This window comes from Camponotus vicinus, unplaced genomic scaffold, assembly GCF_025532165.1.
Source record: "Camponotus vicinus isolate PSW18456_S1 unplaced genomic scaffold, iyCamVici1.0 SCAF_3, whole genome shotgun sequence".
NCBI classification, from domain to species: Eukaryota; Metazoa; Arthropoda; class Insecta; order Hymenoptera; family Formicidae; genus Camponotus; species Camponotus vicinus.
Genome location: NW_028141967.1, coordinates 15,622,083 through 15,634,400, shown reverse-complemented (window position 1 = coordinate 15,634,400; position 12,318 = coordinate 15,622,083). Strand labels below are relative to the sequence as shown.

Here is a 12,318-nt window from a genome sequence, read left to right as displayed (position 1 = left end):
TTATATAAACCGTAGAAATAGCACTGCAATTATACGTCATGCGCGTCCAATTGAAGGAGCCGCCTCACGACGTGGAAAGAAATCGCGGAAAGTCGCGCTCGTGTTTTCACGTGGGAGTGAAACGCCTATCGATCCGGATCCGCGGAAAAATCCGCGGATAATTAGTTTGCCCGCGGCGCAATAATCGCGCGAGTGAAGTCATCCGTATCTAAAAGGACCGATCTTATGTCATACCGCTGCGGTGCGTGGGCGTAATTATAGTCCGGCTGCGAATAAAGATGCCCCGCGCGTCCTTCGGCGTCGACGACGATCCTTCCGTGTATCGATACCCTGGCCGGGAGATTCGAATCTCCTTTCGAGCGACTATTATTACGTAAACGCGTATCAAAATTCACGGCGAATGCGTCGATACTGCTGCGCGGATCGACTTTTAAGTAAAGAAAAGTCGTGAGAAAAGTCATTGAATCGGAGAGACAGGCTAAAATTACACCGGCTGGATCTAGGCTTTGCTACGATTCGTATGTCGTTGGAAATTCAGGAATTTTTGAAAGGACTTTGATGAGAAAAGAAGGAGCGATAAAATAGATTTCCAAAAATAAAATTAATTTCCATTTTTAAATAAATTAATAAATTAATAACTTTGTTAACTAAATTATAATATTAATAACTAAATTAATAACATAAATAAATTAATAACATAAATAAATTAATAACATAATAATTAATAAATAATAACTAAATTAATAACATTAATAAATAAATAACTTTGATTTATAAAGATAAATAAAATAGCCTCGATCTTTTTATTTTTGTACATTTTTGTACGATTTTCATAACAACAGATAGAAAATGAGCGGTTTATTTTGTTCTACGCCAATATAAACGTCCGTCACCTCGATGTGCTCCAATTTGGTTGCACGCACCGGTAGATGATATTCGATGTACATGTTAATTAACGACACTTCGTTATGGAAAAGTGATATTTGCGCCGTAAATAACAGGCAGCCGGCATCACGATGACATTTGATATACAATGTCGCATAATGACATTGTCTAATATTTAATATCTACGCAAATGATGGATGCTATAATCATGTACGATGCATATTTGCGTAATAACTCCCTTGCTATTTGCAATTGTTTTAATAATTAAGTTTTCCCACGATAGGGATGAAATTAAATAGCCGTATTAAAATACAGTTAAACGAGAAATTTTCGCTCCTATTATTCGACATGATAATTTTCGACATTTTATTGCTCCTCGTCAATTAAATTTTAAATTACCAATTAGCTGAAGGAAAGCATCGATAATGTATTATTTATTACTGCGATTTCTTTATTTCGAAAGCTATTGACGTCCAAGAACGACAATGTGACGCAGTTAATTAATCGGATAAACATATTTATCATCGAGTCGGAAATGCTGCGCTGGCGCGAGAAATCAAATTTCGCAAAAGCGAATCGCGACTTTCGTTTCGCCGAGTCCGACAAATAATCGTAATCGTATTCGCGATCGGAATCGCCTTTGGACGCGATAATTTTCAGCGTCCGAGGCCGCGATGACGCATTGTAACATTTTATTATGCGTGCTTCCGCACACTCGAATGTTTACTTGTTCGCGGATTTTTCGTAATAACAAGCGATTCTTTGTCCGAGTCACCGTCGATGTCGCCGTAACCCTTGCAAGGGCAAATTTCGAGAGATATAATATCAAGGGTTGCATTCTTCCGTCGCTGATGCAATGCGCCAGGAATTCCTGAGTTTGCGAAGATAAGGACGGCGCGGCTACCTCGGATTATTTTTATCTCTATACATAACCCATCCTTTATTTATTGCATACATGTTCGGAATAATTCGCAAGAAAAGTTAATTTTGGAGAAAATTGAAATTGCATTTACTGAGATATTGAATTTTTTGTTAATGATTGCCTATCGGAAAACATGTATTTCTGAATTATTAAATATCGAAAATATTGTCAAGATATTAAAAAAATTGCAATCATCAAAATTAATTAAAATAAAAATGTTATATAAATTATTTTATTATCAAGTGATTTAAATATTTTCAGCATTACAAGTCAAACAAAGTTAACGATTCTTTCTTCTTATCGTTAATAATAACTTCATGATTCACGTCGGTTGCGAGGGATAGCCATTAGCTCGAGTCTCGACAAATCACCCCCATAAAATCCGCCATCGCGACTCATCAATAATCCACGAGGTCTTTAATTAGACGTTCGGAAACGAAAAGGAAAAACCGCATCGACAGAAAGTTTATATTGCACGACGATTCTAGCCTAATGTACCTTGTTAAAGGGATCGAAGTGCAGCCTTAATTTCCAAGCTACATTTAATCGTCGCGATTAGGGTTGCACAAGACTTAAGACAAGATAATATTCGCGAAAATATTGTATTGGTACTGGAAATTTTCGAAAGTTTAAATCGTGTCTCGGTTTTAAATAAATCTTTGTAGAAAACAATCTCGTCTTATCTCAATCTTATTAATATTTTTATCTAAATTTTTACTTAATATTGAAGTAATAAAATGTTTTAAGTTCGTATAGTTCGTAATACAGTGATTTTTCCTCATCTAATTTACATATTTTAGCTTTTTTTAAAAACTAATAATTTTGATAAGATCAATATTTTTTTAACAATTTTAATCATAATATTGTATTGACAATTAATTAAGAAATAATTAAAATCTCAAATTTCGAGACAATATAAGACACTATACTAATTTTGACATATCGTGCAACTCTAGTCGCAATAAATTCATACCAGGATAAACATGTTTTGTTTGATTTGTTGTGGCCCGAATAGTTGTACTTGACTCGTTAGAAATGCGATTCTCGAACGACGTTAGACCCCTCTCGATGAGTCAGTAGAGCTGACCGTTGCTCGGGTCGAGGCTCCCATAAATATGTCGCGACGATGCGGCGACCCACATGCCAAAAGCGGGAAAGAGGAATGGCATTGGACCTAACAGTTCTAACAGCACAAAGTCGCGTTTAAAACCCCGAAGAGTTCGCAGCGCGAACAGCTGATGCCTCTCGTGCACCTTTGAAAAACATCTGGCGAAATTTTAATTAATGATTATCGATATCATCAAGTCGATTAAATAATACAAATAAATTAGAAAATTATAAAATTAATATAACAATATATATATGTTATAAAATTGTATTAATTAATATTTATTATATTATTTATTAATATTACAATACATTTTTTTAAATATCTTACTATCATGAGACTTCTCCTTTTGTGTTGAAATATTTCGTCGTAAAAAAGTTTCATTTTATTTCAAACTTTTTAGCTAAAAGAAATTACGCGAGGAAAAGGAACGCATTGCGTGACATTACGTATTCATGCCGGCTATTATTAAGGGTTAAGGACGATCGATCGCTCGATTATCGCGATATTTATCGCGTTATATCAACGCATTCACATCAATTATCTAATACTAATAGAGAGCGATACACGACGGTGTTATCGATAATTACATAATGCTAGCGCGAGCAATTAGGATACTAGGCGTGAGAGGAGAATACTTATGAGAGACGGTATATATGGACTTTCACTTTTTGCGGGACGCGTGGGAGACAAGCGGGCGGTCTTATAAAAGTTTAAGTTTATTCGCAGCTTCCACTACTGTGTAGCCTACAAACACATTCTGAGAAAAGCAACTGCTATGCATTGCGGCGACCCAGATGCCGAGTACGAGGAATAACAATGCATGATGAAAACTTGATAAGGTTTATTCTAAACTAGAGAGAATCACATCCTTTTATATATATAATTTTTTTTATTTTTGGAACAAAACATGATTCATCTTTGATATAAAAAATAAACTTGCAATTGATATGATCTTTGTCACATAATTATTGCAGCAAAAAAAAACTTAATCTAATAAATAAAAATGTATTAATGAAGTAATTGATTAATAATGAAATTGATTAAATAATGAAATAATTAATTAAATAATTAATTATATTTATAATAAATTTTATTAAATATGTACATCCAAGGGAGTCTTATAATATAAATTTTTTGAACTTATAAATACAAAAAAAAACCTTTGTCTCTCATAAAGACATTATTCTTCTATAATCGCATACTCTATAAATATAATGTAGCTTCGAAACTCTATTCGTTCTAAACTAATATCTCTAATACATCTGGCGTACGCACACGAGTTTGCGCGCACGTGCGTGCGAATTTACGCATGTGTGCGTTTAGATAGGTACACACTCGTATCCGTGGCACCGTATACAAAGTGCACGATTGATCATAACTCAGTCGGGCTCTCGCGATCGAAGCACACTATGAATAGTAGCTAATTGACCCAGTTGAACCCGAGTCGGTCGGCGCAAGGCACGATATAAATACCGATACCGATGCCGCCCATCAAATACGTATGAGAATCACGCGACCACAAACATACATACGTACACGTACACGTGCTCGATTGCAAGGATTTTACCGGATCGTGCCCGGCTACGAAGGATGATCGCGTCCCTCGTGGAATTCCAACGACGCGACCGAACGTGGGTGTCGTGTCTGACGATCGACGTGATAAATTAAGGATCGATCGCACAGCGTCGTTCCTGGCCGTGGGATAAATTTATCAAATCGTTCGCGAGCGCATTTTTCTGTCTCGCGAGCCGCGAATTAAATCTGCAGCTAAAATCGATTTATCTTAATCGCAGCGATACAAAGGAGATGTGGCGTGCATGTATCGAGAAAAGAAAAGGAGAGAAATAAAAAGAGAGCGAAGTATTCCTTCAAATATGCATATAGAGGCTGTTTATTCCCTGTAAAGATGTGAGAAGTTTTCCAGATGCAAAAGAAATCCCTGAAGATTTCTCTTTTGCATCTGGAAAAATCAATAGACTTCTCATGGAAAATTCTTATGGAATTTTATTGGGATTTTTTTAAGAAGAAATTCTCTCTTTAACAAGAAATTCTCTCTCACAATTAATCTCTCTTAACAATTAATTCTCTTTTATAATTTTACACTTAAATTGCAAGCAGTCGACAATTTACCGATAAGCCAAATTGTGAATTATGTGTTTAAAATATATTATTATTATTATATTTGTTTATACATTTGATATCTTAACGAAATATTGAATAAGTATATTTTTTATTTTAGTTTTTAATGATTATAGTAAAGAATAAAAATATAAATGAAAATTAAAAATTTTTATCTTAATGAAAGCTATTCAGTTTTTTCAGCACATTTACAAATCTACCACTTAAAACTCAAGTGTCTTTGCTTCGTGTAAGTAAAAAGCATTAGAAAACGCACAGAATAAAACATCTTATTTAAAAAAAGTCGCATATAAAAAATTCTCTAAAATATTCTCTTTACTTGGAATGAAATTTTTTTAATAAAAATACCTGGAAGATCAAAATTTTCAGGGAATTTTCTTAATAAGATTCGAGTGTAGAGACATCTTGATAAAATGTGTTGATGCTGATGTACTTTTATTATCACAGCGATAAACAAACAGATTGATATTATTGGATCGATGATTGAAATCGAGGCTTGCAGGCTATTGATTTGTCAGACGAGCCTCGTAAATAAATTTCCCACTATTTCCTAGATTATTAATCTGTAATTAGTATATCCATGAAGCACGAACGTAATCGCCAGCCATTAACATTAATCTATTCGATAGCATCGTTAGTGTTCGATCTTGTTGCGAGGAAGCACATCGATTTGTATCGAGGATATAATCGATGCAAGCACGATCGCGTTGCCAGAGAGAAAAGATACACTGTGCAATTGATGATGTGAAATTCGTAATGAATCGAATCATTCTTCATCGAATATAACATTGACGCATCAGTATCCTCATCATCCGATATACTTTATCGCGAGAATATTTACTGTCGTATAAAATATCACAGTTTTATTTTGCTTTTTAATAAAGCTTCAAAAGAATCCAATAAATTTTCTAATCAAGATTTTCATTTGATTTCTCGTTGCAAGGAAAGTATATTAATAAAATATTTATTATTAATTAATTATTAATTATTACAAATAAAGTAATGAAAGATCGAGAAAGTTTGCCTTAGCGTTTACCGTATTCGCGAAATATGATATTACGACAACGTCCTAGTTTCAGGAAATGTTAACGATTGAAAAATCACGCACGTGTATTTATGTGTTTCGAGAAGGAAGCAGAGTATAACATTCGTACATAAAACAGACGACTGGTCAATTTATTCGCTATCGATCGAGGACTGCTCGTTAATTATTTTTACGTGCACTTTAATAAGTGAAAATAAACTCTATCGAAATATATATAATGGGCGTTCATAATTCTTATAATGGATTTATTTCAGTTATTCAGCTTGTTTGCGACAGTTTTTTCCATAAAGGAACGAAGATAATTCTTCTTTCTGTACGAATCTGTAAATAACTAATTAAAAGAATTACATCTTTTATTAATGAATAAAATCATCTTCTTATTAATAAAAACAAAGTATATTCTTTTGCAAAGATTTTTAATGCCGCGCTCATTCGATGCTGCAATTATTAAAAGATCGTTCCATTTCGAGAGCCGAGAAATTGATCCTGGGATCCCATTTAAAGATTATAGATCCGAGATCTGGTTCAGCAGATCTAGAACAGCATTGCGTAAGTCGTGACAGAAACCTTCCCAACTTTTACGAGCGATCGACCGCGACGTATTTACAAAGAAATTCTAGACGGTTGTAGAGAAACAAAAGTCTATTATTTTTTTTAGAGTAACAATTTTAGTCTTCGCCGAAAATAAATTCGCAAAATAGAAGATTTAAATCACTCGTTGGAACTCGTTCGACCAATAAAGAATAATAAAACAATTGAAATAATTGAAGCATGAATAATATCTAAGTGACCCGTGATTATAATTTTAATTTAACATATTAAAATTTTTATTATTAATAACTATATTATAATCTCATCATCATATCATTTTCTCGCGAATTTAATAAAATAATACAGGGAAATCCTCTTGAATTTATTATAGGAATTTATTATATTCACGAGAAAATCATACAAATTAACGAATAAAATATTTTAGATTGTAAAATTCATGGCGATCACGTGTAGAGATAAAACGCGCGTTTTAACTTCCTTAATTGAATTTAAACGACGGCTATTGTCTGAAAAAAATAAATAGAGTAGGAGCGAATTGACAATGCGGGGCTCGTCGAGAGGAGATTAATGCCCGTAGGCTAAGTGGACATGGTCTATTGACGGCGTATGCTCGATAATCAAATGACTGAATGCCGTGGCAACAAACAAAACGTGGTCAATACGCACAGCGGATGTTTTTAACGTTATCGGATATCGCTGCGATGCACTTTTTCGCTGACGTAAGCGCGACACCTCACCTCACCTTGCCCTATCTCGCGTAAATAATCCAGGACGCAGACGAAAATTGACGTTGTGTGTTCGTGTTGCAGACTATCAGTTCCCGATAGACGTTTCCGGCGTGGCCAAGGACCATCCCTTCCTCGAGGCCGACTCGCTGCAAAGCCTCTTTCGGCGACTGCACGCCCTTAATCGTTGCGCCAACATGAAGCTAGACACGCACCACCATACACATCACAGCACGAGCCATAGCAAAAGCGTGAGTACCTTGTACTAATTAATTATCCACACGATGCGAAATCGAAAAGCAGACGGAGATGCAATAAGGCACTCTTGGGTGCACTTTAACTTTGGACAGCTCAATTGTTCTCTTGGAGAATTAGATGGAAAACTTTATCAAGGATGACTAATAAAACAGCTGATGTATTGAATTGACTTTCGCATTTTACATAATTTTCTTTCGTAAGTGCAAGAAGATTTGCAGGAATTTAATATCGAGTCCGCTACTTTTATGCATTTTTTTTTCTTCCTCTCTTGTTGGAAACTTGTCCTTTTTGCCTTTGATTCTTTTAAATTTTCTTCTTGTTAAATTCTCGTGACATCTTCCGAGCATTCTCTTGAGAATTCTTCAAAGGACGACGGGATTTAAAGATCTCGAGACGGAAATGTCAGGGCAGGTCAGTTTCTCGAGACAAGGGTGGTTACCTATCTATGTATTTCTTTGAATTTTGTAGTCGTGGTAAAGTGAATCGAATGTCATGTTTTACAAAAGTTTTCTCAGCGCGACATCAGATATACATTTCTGTATCCTTAATATTTATTGTTTTTTTATTTTTATTTTTTTATCATATCTTAAAGTTCGACTTTAAATTATCGATTAGATTATTTAAGTTTATTTAAGATTATTTAAGAGATTATTAGATTATTTAAGATTATTTAAGAGATTATTAGATTATTTAAGATTATTTAATTAATTATTTAAAATTACAAACAACGAATAACTGGTTGCATATAATTAAAACAACATAAATAATAATACGTTAAATAACAACACGCTAGATTTTAAGATTTGGATAAAAGAAAGGATAAGATAAAAATAATTAAATGTGTCGACATTGATAGATTTGTATGTATACGTTTAGTCTCCGATCTTGTGTAATTACTTATACGACATATCGATGAACACATTCTCTCTTAAAACACGTTCGCACATATAGTCATTGCTATGCATTAGGCGAATCCATGCTATTCTTACGACTCTTCGTGGAACAAACGAATAGAATAGCAATTAACAGTTATCACGTGACGGGGATAAACACGCAGTTAATTACTTTGGAAAGCGCGTGTTAGACCGCGCAATCAAATCGTTATCGTAATGATGTCTCTAGATATAAATAGCAATATAATGTGTGTGTGTGATTTGATCTACTTAATTTTCTTTTAATCTCAAACAGTTCGTGTATTATTGATATTATTATTATTACTATTATTATTATTATTATTATTATTATTATTATTATTATTATATATTATTATTATTATTATTAATCAATATATATAATAATTATTATTATTAATATAAAAATTGCTTTGATACTTTGAAGATAAATAAATTGCAAATAAATTCAGCAAATTATTTCAAAATCATTTTTTTTTTCCTATTTTTTACAGCGTATTTTCTTTCTCGCACACGTCGCAATCGAAGCTGCGTATCAACTGTCAGAGTGCAATGACCCTGTCTGTCTAACTTTACTATCGCGCACGTGGATGAAATTGAGCTAATCTCCGAAATAAGCGCGACGAATCTACGAGCCAGCAGCGATCAAATCTGCGAATTGCCGAGTAGGAGTTTATTATTGGGTCGTTCGGAGGAGGAAGCGTTCACGCGTGAAGGAGCGCACGTCGCAAAATCGGAGTTAAAAGCATTTCGACGAAAGTCTAAATCAATTATACGATCCGGCTCGGCTGACCGAGATCGCTTGACGTGGCCCATCATCGAGGAAAGATCTCGCTCGGATTCATTCGCGCGAGGAGCATAACGAAAAGTCACGAAAAAGAAAGATGAAGTGAGCGATAGGGGAGAAGAATGGCAAATCGATCGAGCCTTATATCGCTCTTTGTAGATATTTAACTCGTGTCTTGTATCGCGTGTGGATCTCGGTTTCGAGAAGCCGTGAATAATGGATTCGATCGGCCGGTTACAATTCATCAATAAGCTCCTTGGAGTTTGTTCCATCGCGCGTGACGAATCGAAAAACCATGCTATTATTATATATCGTCGGTTAAGAGCTTTTTATAGGGTAAAAATATTAAGATTATTTTAAAAAATTATTAAAATTATTTAAAAAATTAAGGTTATTTAAAAAATTATTTAAAAAACATTATTAAATAATGTTGTTTTCTTATGATGATAAAAATTTATTTATGAGATAATTGAATGATAATCTCGAGATTTTTTCCTCAGATATTTAATATCAAAATTCGCGAAAGAGAGCAAAATTATCTTTAAAAATTTTATTTAATTATTTAAAAAATAATTGAAAAAATATTATTAAATATAGTGTTGTTTTCTTATGATGATAAAAATTTATTTATGAGATAATTGAATGATAATCTCGAGATTTTTTCCTCAGATATTTAATATCAAAATTCGCGAAAGAGAGCAAAATTATCTATAAAAATTTTATTGATTCTGTTTTATAAGTCTGAACATTTTACGTAGAAACGCGACTTTGTTCAGCAAGGATTATCTTCTGTCATCGGAATTGATCGCAGCTGGTATTGGTGAAAAAAATTCAGGATATAGTTGATAGACGATAGCATGACTCTCCGTATGATCGACGACTTTCACGCCCATAAAGGGCTCACGCACAGTGTGTTGAATGTGTTCAATGCGTGCTCAACGATAACAGCTGTGACAAGTTGCGAGCTCTCACCGGAAACCGGTGCGGATCGTTACGCACGGTTTGTATCTTTGATAAATAGAAAATTTATTCATGGCGACGCGTGCGGTGCAAAACGGGCCGCGTCAAACAAAACAAAAAGAAGAGAAAAATTAAACCTGGCCCGAGCATTTTTTTCAAGCAAATGTCCCCTTAGATGGGGAGAAAGCGCGTTTTGCGCAGCGCTCGCGTTCGAATTACGAACGGATACATGCGCGAGGCATCTGATGGTCGCGCGAAAGTCTTGCCAAATTTGTAACCACCATGACTCGAGAAACTCGATTAGAACGTTTGTGTCGGATAGTTGCCTTTTTAAGCGAAGAACAACTGCTTCGTGCGTTTATCGAACGAAATCAATGTAAGATAAAATTATTTTATTTACAGTTGATTTTAAAAAACTGAAAATTTTTTCAGACACAAATATTTTCTTATAAAAAATAATGATATAGTAAAATTACATACTATTTTTTAATAGAAGTATTGAAGATTCTTGATATTAAAAATTATCTTTCGGGTTTTATTTCTTAAGAAATGCAAGCACGAGCATCAGTTTATGAGAGAACGATCGAATAAACATATGTGAAAACTTTAAAATAAAGAAAGAAATTCCTGAAGAGGAAAATATTGAAGAAGCAATAAAGATTTTTAGACATAAAAATTCTTATAAAAATGTTATAATAAAATTATATATAATTTTTCAATATAAATATTGAAAGTTCTTGTTATAAAAATTACTTTTTGGATTCTATTTCTTAAAAAGTACAAGCACGAATTTCTCAGATTTATAGAAAGCGATCGAATTTATAAAAACTTTAAAATAAAGAATGAAATTCCTGAAGGAAGATATTGAAAAAGCTATTACGATCTTCAGATATATAACAATTCTTATAAAAAATGATATAATAAAAATTTATATATAATTTCTTTATAATTGAAACATTATAATTGAAAATTCTTGATAGAAAAATTATTTTTTAGATTTTATTTCCTAAGAAGTGCAAGTACGAGCCTCTCGAATTTACAAAAAGCGATCGAAAATAAACATATATGATAATTTTAAAATAAGAAAATTCCTGAAGGAAAATTTTAATATTAGAATTCTGCATTGAAAGACATAAAACTCTGGATTCACTGACAGATATAATGCGTCTAAATTTTAATAATCATCAATCGACCGCACGACACCGACATTTAATGAAGCGTTGAAGGGATGTCTGAATATGAAAATGAATTGAGATTAATCGAACGCGGGGAGCACAGAAAATATTGCGGCGCAAATTGTCACCTCACGGCAGGAAAATTGTCAAGTTCGTTTATTTTCCACCTACGTCTTACTATTTTATATTATCGCATTGACCCAGTTTGCATCCAAGGCCCATTGATTCTCTCGCACGAGCCAGGTAATTTTATTCACCTATTTTAGACCGCGATTGCTAAATTATTCTCACCTTTACGTAGGCAATATTATGCTTACATAGTTTCCATAACGTATTAGGTAACATCAATTTGCACACGCCAAAATTGGGGATTACGTGCCGCCAAATATTAACGCGCCAAGCTTATCTTTAGATTATTCCGCATTAATAAAATGACGATTAATGATGATTGATGCAAGATATTTTTTCGCGAGAAAAAAAATAAGATTATAAAATCGAATGAAAATTTTGAAGATTAAAATTTAATATATTTGAGCACTTCATTAAACAATTATAAAAGAAAAAATGCTTGTCGAGTTGTGTATAACATATAGAAATTTAAAAATATATAAAAAATACATAATATAATATATAAATATATAAAAAATATATAAAATGTATAAATATATAAAAATATTATATAATTTAAAAATATATAATTTAATATTATATAATTTAAAAATATATAAAATATATAAATATATAAAATTTAACGTCTAATGATGCAAAGATAAGTGGCTGATATTTTGATCTTCTTGTATCAGGCGTCAAAAAAAATTGAAATATCTGGCCGGAAAACGCCGTAAAAG

General features: G+C 33.1%; 1 protein-coding gene across 2 annotated transcripts in view; it reads left to right on the top strand.

The window, feature by feature from the left end:
- The window catches only part of Cv-c (RhoGTPase activating protein), a 233,802-nt gene that overhangs the window by 194,427 nt on the left and 27,057 nt on the right, over positions 1–12,318 (top strand). For both annotated transcript variants that reach the window (XM_083093742.1, XM_083093741.1), the window contains exon 10: positions 7,464–7,630. In XM_083093742.1, the coding sequence (XP_082949868.1) occupies positions 7,464–7,630 (167 nt within the window). The remainder of the gene's footprint in view (positions 1–7,463; positions 7,631–12,318) is intronic.